At 39.6% G+C, this 16179-nt stretch overlaps 1 protein-coding gene across 2 annotated transcripts in view; it reads left to right on the forward strand.

Moving 5' to 3' along the window:
* The window catches only part of LOC113035126 (coiled-coil domain-containing protein 85A-like), a 46696-nt gene extending 32354 nt beyond the window's left edge, over positions 1-14342 (forward strand). The window contains exons 3-4 of one of the 2 annotated variants that reach the window (XM_026190446.1): positions 7554-7611; positions 13274-14342. In XM_026190446.1, the coding sequence (XP_026046231.1) occupies positions 7554-7611; positions 13274-13295 (80 nt within the window). In that variant the 3' untranslated portion in view covers positions 13296-14342. Of the gene's footprint in view, positions 1-7553; positions 7612-13273 lie in introns of those variants that run through there. The other variant, XM_026190447.1, reaches the window with a different exon arrangement.
* The last annotated feature ends 1837 nt before the right edge of the window (positions 14343-16179 follow it).

Genomic DNA, 16179 nt, shown 5'->3' on the forward strand with positions numbered 1-16179 from the left:
GTGGTCTCGTAGGGTGTCTTGCATTGAAATCTGCTGCAATGATCCGGTTATTCCATTCACCAGATATCAACACAATTTCGATCCGCTCCTCACGTGTTAACCTCTTTGACATGTCAATGGCTGTGAACAAAGAGAAACTTGTAAATAACTCATGAAAGAATAAAGTTATGTTGAAACCAAGCACACCATTGTTTTTCTTGTGACATTACCAATAAGTTTGATGTGTCACATGGCCCTCTTCCTATTGAAAAAACAAAAGTTGTATCCAAGATGGCCGACTTCAAAATGGCCACCATGGTCACCACCCATCTTGAGGAGTTTGCCCCCTCACATATACTAATGTGCCACAAACAGGACTTTAATATAACCAACCATTCCCATTTTATTACGGTGTATCCATATAAATGGCCCACCCTGTAATATAACGGTTTGTTATTAACTTTTGTTGATTTAATGTTTATGAGTTATGATATGACTTTTTGATAACCTAAGACTATACACATTGTCCAAGTATGACACTTTTCTAAAGCTATCCTCTGCAAGAGGCCTGTTCACCTGTATGTAAATGACATCTCACAATTTATTGCAAGATTTGAATTCTTTACTGTTTCCCCTGTTTGCTTCTGTTTTGTGCAAACTCCTTTTAGTTAATTATCCTACATATCCTCTTGTATCATTAGTTGTATATGCATTAGTCCATTTGTTTCACCTCTAAAATTTAGCATTAAGCCTGAACACACATAAAAAATTAATATATTGAAGAATTAAATATGCATAGTCTATACACTCTGGGTTTTTTTCTTTCTTTAGAATGAAAGGCAGGGAAAATTGCTTGAATGCAAAATCACCTGACGGATGCCACCACATCTCAGTTTGAATTTTCCCTGATTCAAAATGAGTAAATACTCAAGGTACAGCATGAGATGATTTCAGCTAGTGTACTGCATTTGTTTTTAAACCTCAACTATTAAGATTGCTTGTTAGCATATTGTTGGCATAAATTGTTTTTAAAGATGTTGAAAACAGCTTGAAAAAAGACAGAAAAGGAAAAATGAAATAAAGAGGCTAGCGTTGTCAGGTAATCACATTTACTCCCTCAGCTGTTATTCATCCAGTAGCCCAAATTTCAAATTTCATTTCTGGTAAATGATGTTTGTGTTTCCCAGTATTTGACTGTGTTTGTGGTGGTAGCGAATGTGTGTACGACAGGAGGCACACCAGTGAAGTCTTAAATACAATAGAATACAAATTAGTACTGGAAGAGCTTTAGCTTCACTGCAGCTCTGATCTGCAGTTAGTGATAGTATTTCTTCTGACTTGGTTGCAGTTGGGGTTCTTTCTATGATGCACTGAGCATTTCTTATCAGCTCACCTCTTTTCACTGCCATTGCACTCAAATCTCAATATGCCATAGTATGTGTTTTGTCCTGTGCTCTCCTTTTTCCTCTCTCTTTCTCCTCAGTAGTTGTTAGCCTGGCTCTGCTGGCTATTGCTTCCTGTTAAAACTGAATTCTTCTCAATTCTCAAGTTCTCATAGGGCAAACACTATGAAAAAGCACTTGAATCACTGGGATTCTCTCACTGACATTTTCCTTACAATACAAGCATCTCAATCCAGATACTGTTTTGAATTATTGCTATGTGAATAAAACTGGATTGAACTGAAATGAAAAAAGTTGATGGTTTGGGATTTCCATAACAGCAACCTGATCAGCCCACTGGTAGGAAAACAGGAGTTACTCATCAGCAGCAACTGAACGCTGAACAGAAAAGTGAGAGATTTGTCCATTTGTAAATGAAGGTGTTTTTTTCTTATATGAATGAAAGAAAATATAGTTTGTTAAATATCGGCTGACCCAAGTTAAATCTGTGGGTGGTAAATATGTTGGTTACTCTTCAACTTCATCAAGTAGAAGAATAACCATAGTAACCATAATTGAACTCCATAGTTCAGATTCAACAGTGCATATTTGACTGAGGTGTAGCTTTTAGCGTTTACGTTTTGCACATATTGCATACTGATACATACTGCATCTCTGTATGGTTCTCCAGCTGCACCGTGGCACACAAACAGGCACTTTACATTCAAATTCAAATTGTATTTGTCACACACACAACCATACACAGTATGACATGAGGTGAAATGTTTATTGCTGTGCAATGCCCAACCATTAAATGACAGTAAGAATTGACAGTAATATTTACAGATTTACAGATCACTACAAAAACTTACAGATTTTATTAATAAAAAGAAATTATAAGACGCATGCAAAAAGAAAAACCAGAGTGCGTGTGGAGATGTGATGTGTGTGGGAGAGTTCAGTCCTACACCTGGTTCAGGGCCCGAATAGCCTGGGGGAAGATGCTTCTTCTTCAGGGTCATTAATATGGCCAAAAAAATCCTCGGACAACCTCTTCTCTCCCCGAAGGACCTGTACAGCACTCGCTGTCTCAAAGGGGCACGTGGCATCTTACTGCACACACCCAGGACACCGAGTGTTTAAGCTGCTGCCGTCTAGCAGGAGAATTAGGTTGCTGAGGTCGTGGACAAGCAGACTCAAGGACAGCTTTTAGAACAGGGCAATAACCCCAATCAATGCTAACAGCTGACCTGATTGGCTACTTCCCTGGACTTTTTGGGGGGCAATCGTGTGGAATAAACATTCATTCTTTAATTTATCATTCATACCTTTTTTGCACTTTTTATCCACTTTAAAGTTTACTGTTTTGTGTTTTGTTGTGTTTAGCTGTGCTTAGTGCCGATATGGGACAATTTTGAAATTTCGTTATCATATCTTTTATTTCAAACACACAAACATGCGAGTGGTATCAATCTCCACATCTTAGTCTTGGAAACCAAATGAGGATGCATCAGTTTAAAACTGTTGAACTATTAGCTTAATCTTTGATAGTTGCTGAGCAACTATAGGCTAAATAGCTTACTTGATTACCTTCAAATTATAACAAATGTAGATTCAGTCATCTAGATTTAGCTCATGGGGGTTATTTGCTTTTGTTATTTGCATGTAAAATTTGATTTGTTGTTTTGCATGGGTGGAGTTGATTTCCCAGATGTAAACATGCTTGACACTGGAACGAATTTAGCTGTTCATCTACAGCATCTCCCTTATGCATTTTATGATGCAGGCTGACAGACCTCCCCTATTTTCACATAAAAACCTTGCCGGTACAGGTTTACTATATATTACACAGAATATTGGGACCTCTTTTATTAGAAAGTGTGTCAGGAAAGTGAAAAGGCCTGGGAACATTTAGCTGGAAACTTCATTAAGGGTTGAACTGAAGGTCTGTTGGATGATGGGATGGCACAATTCAGTGAAATCACGAGTTCACACAAAAATGTGTAATTTTACACACATACAATGGTGAGGCACACAGGCAGGTCAGCAAAGTGATGGCAAAGTTCAACAGAAGCTGGGAGCTTGCTTTTGCATGTGCAAGTTCAATTTATGTGTGTAGCTTGTGTAATTAAAAGTTTGCAAATGTGCTTGTGTGCGCATGTGCGTATGTGTGTGAGATCAGAGGTCCTGTGTTAAGGACAGGCCTGCTAAGTAGGCCAACAGCTGCTTCCCTGGCAATTCATCTCCAGTCAGCTTTGAAGCCTGCTTTTTCCTCTTATTATTTCAAACCAGGCACATTTGACATATTAATTGAGCTTTCTTTTGTATTCTGGTACACTGACCATCATCATTTTTACTTGCCGGACTTTTACACAAACACATTTAACATCCCTTTGTAGATACAAGCATCTGAGAAACACAAGTGACCAGGTGTTAGTTCCAAGGTTGGTTTATCTATTATGTATTCAAATAAATGCAACATATTCACCACCTGCATGTGCGTGTGTGTGTGGTAGCGTGGGTGTTTATAATTGCGCATTGCAGAAATTACAAACGCTGCTGCTCTGTCCCTCTACCACCTATCGGATGTGTGTGTGTTTTTGTGCCCTTTGATGCTGGACAAAAGACCAGTTCTCCCTTGATCACTCATTTCTTCTCTCTCTTTGCTCTTGTTCTTTTCTAACTCATTTTTCCATCTCTTCTTAACAAAAATGGAAAAATAAACTACAGAGTAAAATACTGAACAGTGGCACAAACACGTGCACACACACTATCCCTCTTTTTGTCCATCACTCTTCATGGCGCACGCAGCGAAGTGCATTCAAGTGAAGCAGAGCACACAGCTGTGAACCAGCCCAGGGGCTTGTCCTCTCTCTCTTTCTCCCTTTCTGTGTATGTCTGTGTGTCTTGACAGCTTGGACCACTGGGACACAACCAGAGGTGTAAACAGGTCAACATGAGAATGAGGGCACTCTCAGTGCACGAGAAACAATCAGAGAGTAGCACCGTTGACTCAAAGAACTGTCTGTGCTTGCTGTTTAATTAGAATATTCAGCATCTTCACACACACGGGTACACACAAAGTGAGTGGTTAATCTGTGTTAGAGTTGATAGATGACCACAGTCAGCGGTCAGCCTTTCTTCCTCCCTACAGCTGCTGTGCCACATGCTCACTTGGAGTGGTGAAGCACATGCAGCAGGCCTCCAGTGTAAGCATGGTAAACTGCCGGAAACACTGGTTATATAATCACAGCATGTGTTCACTGTCACTGTGGTCTGGGCAAAATCTCCTGTTTACACAGCACAAACACATCTGCATTTGGTCGTCTTCTCTGTCAGTATTCCACCTGCACTGTCCAGCTTTGATGAGTGTAGCAGCACTTAGAGTTTTGGTTCAATAGCTGTTTAACCCGAGTCCACTTAATATATGAACATCCTCCCACATACCTCATCGATTACTGTTAACCTCATGTGAGCTGTATATGTGGTTAGTTTTACGGGTGATTTATGAAAGTTGTTGAAACTGTTTTCTGAACACAGGCACAGCTGGTTCATTTCAATATCAAGCTGGGCCAGTCACAAAACTCTGTAACGTGCAGTCTTATCACTGCACTTTCCTTGTAAATACAGTACTTTAAAAAAAAAAACAATTTTTACAGCAAAACCCAGTTTGTACTGGCACAGCGTGTTACTAAATCAAGCCCTTAATCTCCAAGAGAACACTGGTCACCCATCTAAGGTTTGGGTTGGATGTGGGGTTTTCAAATTTATAACAGTTTGGAATTCTGGAAAAAGCATTTAATGGTAAAACTTGAAGAGAGACGTCATTTGAACTACAGTATCTTCTACAGTATCTTCTAGTTTCTGATAATATATCTCTTTTTAAATGTAAAGGCAGGTTTACATTTAGTGTCCATCATTTGGTAAATGGTATATGGTCTGTATTTGTATTAGAGATGGCACGATACCACTTTTTTATGTCCGATACCGATACCGATATCATAAATTTGGATATCTGCCGATACCGATATGAATCCGATATGGTGTTTTTTAATCAACAAAACTGTTTTTTTTTTTAAATATCTTGCTGCATTTTGTATAAGTTCATACTCAAGTTTAAAACAACAACTACACTAAAGCTATTCTGTTATACCTGTATGCAAAAAAAAATATTTCATAGTACAGCAATACTGATCAATCTAATAAACTTAAACCTACACCATCCTCCCTATTCTGGTATTTTAAAGAGTACTTAGCATAAATATTAAGCAACCTAACTAATAGGGTTCCAACTCCCAGCAACAACAAAAATAAATAAATAAAAAATAGGGAACCACCCCTCACGCTCCACCTCATGATGCTTAATCGACGTAATCAACCTTAATTTGATGCAGTGTGAAAAAAAAAAATGCACAGAAATCAATTATTTTTCAAGAAATATTAAATAGATTCAACATCTTTCTTCAACAAAATTGCAGACTGCACAGATGGTACCTTCCCAAAGGAAAAAGTACTATAGCTTACTAGGGTATATTAGACTTAATAGTTACTATATACAGTAATGGACTTCTATTCATTTTGCATCAAATTAAAACTTTGAGTGTCGGATAATTATTTATTAAAAGCTCGACATTTTAAATGAGAATAAGAAAGAAAAGTATGTCTTTGTGCCCCCTTTTCCCTGTTCATGCCCTATCGGCCCCCCTGGCTAAACTTTGCTAGATCCGCCCCTGCACAGTTACCAGCCGTCAGCTACGTAGAAAAAGATCCTCGAGTAGAAAGTAATATTAAATACATTCTAACAATAGCTGATCAAGCTTAAACGTGCTGCTGTTGTTCAGCCGCTGGTTTCCTCTTTCTGGTGCAAAGTGGGCCAAAAACAAACAAGAGACACGGATTCCCGACAGAAAAGCCGATCAGCTGATCGTTAAGCAGTTTCATGATTGAAGTAGCAGCAAGAAGAGGCAGTCGCTTGTTAAGCTTAACGCAGGAATGCTTTACAAACATTCAGAGATGGACTTACACACTTGCTTTACTTCTCTCGGGATAACTTTGTCGGAGATGAAATGCCGGGTTGCTAGCGAAGCTCCACATGCTATCCAGACCACTGACAGGTCCCGCATGCCACAGCCGCTCTATCACGTGATGCATACTGCTCGACGTGCTAACGTTCTGAGGTGAGTTACGGTGTGTTGCAAGTTTTGTGAGGTGCTTTCGTGATATTTAATGGATCGGATTACATTTTTTATTTTTCTCCGATATCCGATCCAGTAATTTAGGTCAGTATCGGACCGATACCGATACGTAATATCGGATCGGTCCATCTCTAATTTGTATAGCGTTTTACTTGGTCCTAAGGACCCCAAAGCGCTTTACACTATACACAATCATCCACCCATTCACACACACATTCACACACTGGTGATGGCAAGCTACAGTGTAGCCACAGCCACCCTGGGGCACACTGACAGAGGCGAGGCTGCCGGACACTGGCGCCACCGAGCTCTCTGACCACCACCAGTAGGCAACGGGTGAAGTGTCTTGCCCAAGGACACAACGACCGAGACTGTCGGAGCCGGGGCTCAAACCGGCAACCTTCCTTGTATGTAACTAAAGCTACAAGTAACTAATGTAAATGAAAATTCCCTGGCATTTATATATCAATGAGCGCAATGTTTTGTTTGAGGTCTAGGAAGTCTTCTTTTAACCTCTTCAGACAGAGCTGACTTCTTTGTCTCGGACAACTTCCCTCTATGACAACAACATAAGATTCACGAGTGATTTGGTTAATAGTTTTTCCTTTTTCCTCCTCCTCAGTGTAATTATGTGTGTGGTAGACAGTGACAATATTTGGCATGGCTGGCTCTGTTCCTGACTGACTGGCACGTATTTGAGTAACAGAAACACAATTAGTCACAACTCAAGACAGGGGTGAGAACCAGTTTTTACAGTCATTATATCACTGAGTAATTTATTGCTGACTGTGGAAGCATAGCGTGACTCTTACTTGTATGTATTCAAAATTGAAAAGAGAACGAAGGAGGATTGACATCAAGGGAAAACACTCATCATTGAGGCAATTCAGTGTGGGAAGATACATTTTTTCACTGTGTGTGCATGTGTGTACAACAATTACTAATCTTAACTAAGAGTATCCAGTTTCTGATGATTTCTGCTGGTTTATTTTTACAGCTCTGATATCTGCTGGCTGCTGCACCAACTCATGTAGGAGTGTTAAACTTTGGGACAGGTGAGTCCCCAGAATTCTTATCTTTTATATATTATATCTGAACTTTTTATATTATTTTATATTATTTTATATTTAGAAGATATGGTTAAATCACTATGTGGTGGAGCTGTTTTTAACATAAAAGTCCGGTGTGCAAAATACTTTTGAGTGCTAAGACTTTATCACAAGTGACCTTAATGCAGAAAAAGTTTTGTGATCTTTATTTATTTATTTATTTCAGTTATCTTAACTGTCATTATATCAAATGAACAGGTTTGTGAGTAACTATGTACCAGTCTGATGTTTTCCAGTTCCAGTGTGTTGGAACACAGATCAGCACAGTTCTCTCAATACTACAGTGCCAATACCACTGTTCAATTTCTGATAATCATTTATCAGATCATTTGCAAGGCAACACCAGACTTGACGTAAACATTGCTTCCCTTACTTTGTCATTTAAAATGTAACATAAAATATAATCCGAACATATACATTTGGTAAACAGGTGTTTAGTAATTAACTAACAAAGGATAAAATCAAACGATTAAAGAAAAAAAAGTTTAGCTCAGTTTACGAGTTGATGGAGGCAGTTAACATTTACAGTCAAATTAGCTCCACCTTCCCCTGCTCTCAGGCTGAGTGAATGACTGATTTTCTTGTCCTTTGATTGTGCTTGGATAAATAATTCTTAAATAAATAAAAATTAAAAATAAATAAATAAAAATAAATAAAACTACTGATATAATTCTAATAGCCTAGGGTTGGAATAAGGGTAGAAATAAGTCATCACAAATGATGACTTACACATACCAGGATAATATTTATATTTGATAAGAACATATTGATAGGTTTGTAGCTTGAACCTATTCGCTGGAACGTTGAGGACAATATAATTACACCGCAAGCAAGACACGAAGTAGGCAAAGTTCTTCATGTTTCTCGTGCACGGGAGAGAACCGGACAAACGCCGTTCCTTCGCTTGACCCCAGTTGCTCTCGTCCGTTCTCCCGTAACACTGCTCTTTTATTGAGGTTACATGAATATGCATAGGTTCATTAACATATGATGTCTACATACAAACAAAGAGTACCTTGCCTTTGTGTGTGTGTGTGTGTGTGTGTGTGTGTGTGTGTGTGTGTGTGTGTGTGTGTGTGTGTGTGTGTGTGTGTGTGTGTGTGATTTGTGTGAGGTCAAGATGTGACCCTGTGAAGACTCCCCAAAGCTGGTGCCAGGAGTCTAGCGGGTCCATCTGAACAAAAGGCTCTTATACTTAAAGAGATATACGTGTGTTTGCTATATCAACAAAGAGAAGATAGGACCTCTCTTATGCTCCTAGGATGTGGGTGTGCATTCCACTCTAGAATGCACACCAAGCCTTTGCAGCCTGCTAAAGATCACAGTCCTATCACTACACAATTGATTATACACCTCTAAGCATATATGGTTAAATATTTCTAAGCATAAATGACAATCAACAATACAAAACCTAACACATATTATTTTACTTAAGTGAAATGATATGCAAGTGTTACACCAAATATAACAAGAGTGAGAACAAGCAAGACGATTTCACAGGAAAGCATTGCTATTAAGACAGAATTAGTCTGAAGTTCAGTTGAGATGAAACGAAAAAAAAGTCCAGTATCAAATCCAGAAATGATCAAATTTGGCAACGCTTTTTAATTTATTCAGTCGGTAATATGTGAAAACCCAATAAATTCAGAGAGAACAGAGAATGTAAATCATCTACAGGTTATGAAAATTTGGAAAAACATGGAGTAGGTAACACCTTTGGTAGTTGAAGTGCTGACATAAGAAGTCATCTTGGGCAATGGATAGGTTCAAGGTTCAAGGTTCTTTATTTGTCACATGCATAGTTATACAAGTATAACACACAGTGAAATGTAGCCTGACATGCTCCTCGACATGTGCAAAAAATGGGGGGTGGAGGAAGAACATTTTATTTATATATATATGTATATATATATATATATATATATATATATATATATATATATATATATATATATATATATATATATATATATATATATATATATATATATATATATATATATATACATACATACATAGGGGCAAAAAAGTATTTAGTCAGCCACCGATTGTGCAAGTTCCCCCACTTAAAATGATGACAGAGGTCAGTAATTTGCACCAGAGGTACACTTCAACTGTGAGAGACAGAATGTGAAAAAAAAATCCATGAATGCACATGGTAGGATTTGTAAAGAATTTATTCGTAAATTAGGGTGGAAAATAAGTATTTGGTCACCTCAAACAAGGAAAATCTCTGGCTCTCACAGACCTGTAACGTCTTCTGTAAGAAGCTTTTCTGTCCCCCACTCGTTACCTGTATGAATGGCACCTGTTTGAACTCATCATCTGTATAAAAGACACCTGTCCACAGCCTCAAACAGTCAGACTCCAAACTCCGCCATGGCCAAGACCAAAGAGCTTTCGAAGGACACCAGGAAAAGTATTGTAGACCTGCACCAGACTGGGAAGAGTGAATCTACAATAGGCAAGCAGCTTGGTGTGAAAAAATCAACTGTGGGAGCAATCATCAGAAAATGGAAGACATACAAGACCACTGATAATCTACCTCGATCTGGGGCTCCACGCAAGATCTCATCCCGTGGGGTCAAAATGATCATGAGAACGGTGAGCAAAGATCCCAGAACCACACGGGGGGACCTGGTGAATGACCTGCAGAGAGCTGGGACCAAAGTAACAAAGGTCACCATCAGTAACACACTACAACGGCAGGGAATCAAATCCCGCAGTGCCAGACGTGTTCCGCTGCTGAAGCCAGTGCATGTCCAGGCCCGTCTGAAGTTTGCCAGAGAGCACATGGATGATACAGCAGAGGATTGGGAGAATGTCATGTGGTCAGATGAAACCAAAGTAGAACTTTTTGGTATAAACTCAACTCGTCGTGTTTGGAGGAAGAAGAATACTGAGTTGCATCCCAAGAACACCATACCTACTGTGAAGCATGGGGGTGGAAACATCATGCTATGGGGCTGTTTTTCTGCCAAGGGGACAGGACGACTGATCCGTGTTAAGGACAGAATGAATGGGGCCATGTATCGTGAGATTTTGAGCCAAAACCTCCTTCCATCAGTGAGAACTTTGAAGATGAAACGAGGCTGGGTCTTCCAACATGACAATGATCTAAAACACACCGCCCGGGCAACAAAGGAGTGGCTCCGTAAGAAGCATTTGAAAGTCCTGGAGTGGCCTAGCCAGTCTCCAGACCTCAACCCCATAGAAAATCTGTGGCGGGAGTTGAAAGTCCGTGTTGCTCGGCGACAGCCCCAAAACATCACTGCTCTCGAGAAGATCTGCATGGAGGAATGGGCCAAAATACCAGCTACTGTGTGTGCAAACCTGGTAAAGACCTATGGTAAACGTTTGACCTCTGTTATTGCCAACAAAGGTTACAGGGCTCTAGACTAACTTTTTGACATGGGCGCACCGGTACGCCTAACTTTAAAAATTTAGGCGTACCGGCACAAAAGTTAGGCGCACTCAAATTTTTCAACCGCATCGCTTAACACCGCAGTTTTACATGTGCACTTTCTTTGGGGGGGGGGGGGGAGTCCATACAGACAATATTAATTTCTAAATTATTAACTAACAAACTTGTGCTTAAAGTGCTTTGTCAATATTGTAGAAAATGTTAAAAACTTAATCATCATCTTGGCCTCCTCTGACGACCTGTTTGCTGCTGTCTGCTGCTGAAAGGCCGTGGGGAGAGGGGACACTTGGGCAGTGCATTTACTGCAGCATATAATGTGCTTTTTCAGCATTCAAATATTGATGGCACCGTGTCAGAGCACTAGCTATGAATTTCAGACAGATCAGGCCTTAACTTAACAAAAAAGTTATCAATAGTTCTTTTCATCTTTTCTTATTACCCACAGCTACAGTACATCCACTTCTCTCAGGCCTAGGCTGCTCACTAGGGCTGAGTATCATCACTGATTTCTATAATCCATTCAATTCCGGTTCTCAAAGTCCTGATTTGATTCAATTTAGCCTCAGACAGTCAGAAATATTATAATTCTGATCATTTATCAGTACTGATACACATGAGACTTCATCAGAATTGTGAAAATCACAGCAGATGCCTTTGTGTGAAAGTAACTGAGAATAAAACACAGGAAAACATGAAGGAGATTTTCCTGGTCTGGCTTTTTATAGCAGATAACCTTAAAAATATTCTGCAATTTTGCATAATTTTAAGAAATTAAAATTTCTTCAGTATTGAACAGCAGAAATTAGGCTTTCTTGTTCGAGGTCATTTAAGTGAAAAAAGAAAAAGCGCTGTAAACAACGCTAGACTGGTGGGTAATAAGCGAATGAATAATGCAGAAAACAGATTTGAGACGGGAAACTGTTCCTGAAGTACAGAGAGAGAGAGAGAGCTGTGCAGGAAGTGTGATTTTTATCGTGGTGGAAGCAAAACAGCAAAAGTCAGAGGGAATTCATGACGACATTGATCAAATGTGAAGCGCAGTTTGCTGCTTCTTTTGCTGCAGGCTCGGTGAATTTTGGTTGGAGAGAGGCAAAACCTGCAGCTCAGAATCAGCGCAAAAAGACGTAAACACAGCGCGGACCCGAAGAATCGCTAAGCTCCGACAGCGTGTCCGTGTTCAGGCCGTCGGGTGAGAAAGCCGAGAAAGACGAAGCTGATTCTGATGTGTTGGGTCCGCTCCGTGTTTAGGTCTTTGTGTGGAATCCGTTAATGAATTGATATCGCTTTATTCAAGCTACTCACCTCTCTCTTCCACCTGCACTTTCAACTGGACCACGGCCAATCAGAGAGGTCCCGCCCCTGACTATCTCTGATTGGTTTAGTCCACGATAGGGGCATAATGTGTGTCTGTTGTTGACCACACGGAGAGTTACAGAGATTTTTTTTTTGTTACCGGCACAGTTGGTCGCACCTGTGCGACCAAATATTTATTTTTAGTCGCACCACTGAAAAATTTGGTCGCATTTGCGACCAAATTGGTCTAGAGCCCCGGGTTATGTTACAAAGTATTGAGTTGTATTTTTGTTATTGACCAAATACTTATTTTCCACCCTGATTTACGAATAAATTCTTTACAAATCCTACCATGTGGATTCATGGATTTTTTTTTCACATTCTGTCTCTCACAGTTGAAGTGTACCTCTGGTGCAAATTACTGACCTCTGTCATCATTTTAAGTGGGGGAACTTGCACAATCGGTGGCTGACTAAATACTTTTTTGCCCCACTGTGTGTGTGTATATATATATATATATATATATATATATACACACACACACACACACACACACACACACACACACACACACACACACACACACACACACATTGGGTGAATGTGCATGGTATAGGATAGTGTTGGAAAAGGCAAATTGTGTGTGTGTGAGAGGTCACCCTTGTGTAATCCCTGCTTTAATGCATCAACTGAGTGATGGGACTTGGTTAATATTTAATGTTGAAGAAGTTCCTAATGGATGAATAAATCAACCTTCATCTTTACCTGGAGTTGACAGATTTCTGCATTCTGAACCCAGAAGCTACACACACACACACACACACACACACACACACACACACACACACACACAAATGACAGCACGTTTTTTGTTTCTTTCCTGTCTTTCAGCTTCGATGCTTCCTTACCATGACATGCCTCTTGATGAGGTGCTGCTGTGACAACATGCACCCCAGAGAGAGCAGAAGGGGCAAGAGGATCGATACATAACCGGTCGCATAAATGATCAGGCCAATCAAAACTTCGCAGTGAACAGCGACTACAAGCAGACATAAATACTCTCTCTGCCTTTTCTGCGGTTGCTGCTACCGATGCTGCTATGCATTTACTGAGGACCACCAGAAAAAACGAATGTCATTGTTCAGATGGGCGAAGATTTGTCCCTGCATTGCCAAAAGGAACAGAAGAAAACAAAACAACTGAGAATCTGCGGTTGCCAATTATAAAGCCCTACCTCTTTGGAAAGACAGAGCCCTTATGGATAAATTAAGTTATATATCAAGAGTAGTTGTTCCTGCTAACTGTCTCTTCGCTGTCACACCTGTAAGCATTTGAAAATTAAAATGTGTGAAAACGCAGTTTTAGGTAATGGTAACTACTTTTACAAAGTAATTGTGGATCTGGAATTGAAGCACAAAGTTTACTTTAACCTCTCAACATCTGTTAGATTACCAGTGACAAGTTTGCGTTAGTATTAGGTTTATGTCTACTTTTTATATTGAATTGTAACCAATTGAAAATCTTAAAACTGTTAGACCAACATGCATGTAAAAGAACTGATTTGAAAAGCAACATTTTCTAGTTTATGAAACTATGCTTGTTTAGCATGTGGCTTAAACTTAATTATAACCTTTTCCTTATTTGGTTCACCTGGTGGATGTTAGGAGGTTAACATTTTTTGTGGATAAATTTGATAGTTTTGGCCATAATTGTCAGAAATTATATTTCTATTCACTACAGAATTTCTCAAGATGTAAGACAAGAAACTAATTTGACAATTGGCAGTCACAAAGGATGGGACAAGCCACTTTCAATTTTGAGTTTTAGCTAGTTGTTACTACATACATCTACTGAGGCATGACCACAGTGTGCAGTATTAGAGCCAACCATGTACAGGCCCTGACTACAAAATATATAGAAAAACACATGTACCTATAATTGTATATACACACATGTAATGAAGAATACACATAAAACACTAAAAATTCATATCACTACAAAAAAGTAATAAAAGCAAATATGGATTAAAAACATACATCATCATAACATCAACACACAGGTGATGGGGAACAAATATGGTCTCTGGTAGGGGCCCCAAAATGTGATTGTAAACATGCTTTTGTTCCTACACAATGAGTATTATATATATATACACACGCGCGCACACACACACAGTCATGTGTTCTCTTGCAGTAAGTTACATTAATTTCCTGTGGATTTGCTCTAAATGTACCCATTCTGCCTTTCCTTTCCTTTTGTTACAATTGTGGATGCATATATTAAATACATATATGTTTTAGATAATGAGGTCAGTGAATGAACAAATATCTCAAAACGTCTTGATGCAATCATCCAGGTAAGTAAATCTCCAAAAGTTGATTCTGTTCATCTGGACGTAGCGTTTTGTGGGAGAAACGTTTCGTCACTCATCCAGGTGACTTCTTCAGTCTCAGCTGACTGCAGGTTTCCCCAATCTTAACCCAGGAATGCTGGTTAGAGCGCGGAGTCAAGGAAGCCATTTACGTGAAAAGTGAAAGACCATCTCTGAATCGAGGAGCTTTCGCCATCTTACAATACTATGATTGCAGCCATTCCCCAACTCTCTGTGAATGGTACTCATGGCCATTGATCAGTGGTCTTTGATCAGTGGGTTTTGGTCAGTGGGTTTTGGTCAGTGGTTGTTGATCAATGGTCATGAGAATTTGCATAATTAAGATTAAGGAGCTGACCTCCCAGCCCATTGTTCCTTCAGTGGGCTGGTTTCAGTCATTATGCAAATGTACTGTTTATAAGATTGGGGAAACCTGCAGTCAGCTGAGACTGAAGAAGTCACTTGGATGAGTGACGAAAAGTTTCTGCCACAAAACGCTACGTCCAGATGAACAGAATCAACTTTTGGAGAAATATCTCAAAAGCTCAGTGTTCAGAATGAATTTTTTTTTTTAAACTTTCACTTTTTCTCTACTTCTGGCCACCACAGGTGCCATTCAAACTCATTTCTCTAAAGGAATACAATCTTTAAAAGGGTTTAAGGCCCCATTCACACACGCCCAGAGAACGTTTGGAAGCCGCTGGCAATCACCGGTCGATAGGAAAAGACGTGCTTTCCTAACCAGTTGGTGAGCGGTTGTGGAAGTTGCTGATAGTTGCTAGCCCTAGAGACTCGCCAGTGACCTTGTGGCAACCATTACCCATAGTTTTCATGGAAGCTGCTGACTTGTCTGCAAAAACTCACCAACTACTTGTTCATCTGTAGTGAAACTGTGAAAAAAGCAGCTCAAACTGGAAACACAAACCATTTATCTTCAAATATAAAAGATGGATGTAGGTCTTGGTTTCTAAAGTCCCATCTTGAAGCGTCAAGGTAAAGAGTTTTGCGATTGCCATCTTAGTATTCTGAAACCACATTTGAAAAGATAGACAAGTCTTATTTTGAAACCCCATATCAATTCAATTCAATTTTATTTATACAGCGCCAAATCACAAAAGTGCTCAAGAGAATTTATATTGTAAGGTAGACCCTACAATAATACCTACAGGGAAAAACCCAACAATCAAATGACCCCCTATGAGCAAGGACTTTTGTGACAGTGGGAAGGAAAACTCCCTTTGAACAGGAAGAAACCTCCGGCAGAACCAGGCCCAGGGAGGGGCGGGGCCATCTGCCGCGACTGGTTGGGGAGAGAGAAGGAAAACAGGATAAATCATTCAGCATACCCCAAATAATTCTCTTCCCTAAAACACAGCATGACTAAGATTTACCAAATTTACTTATTTTATTTATTTTTAGTGTGACC

The sequence above is a fragment of the Astatotilapia calliptera genome, chromosome 13 (assembly GCF_900246225.1).
Source record: "Astatotilapia calliptera chromosome 13, fAstCal1.2, whole genome shotgun sequence".
Taxonomy (NCBI): Eukaryota; Metazoa; Chordata; class Actinopteri; order Cichliformes; family Cichlidae; genus Astatotilapia; species Astatotilapia calliptera.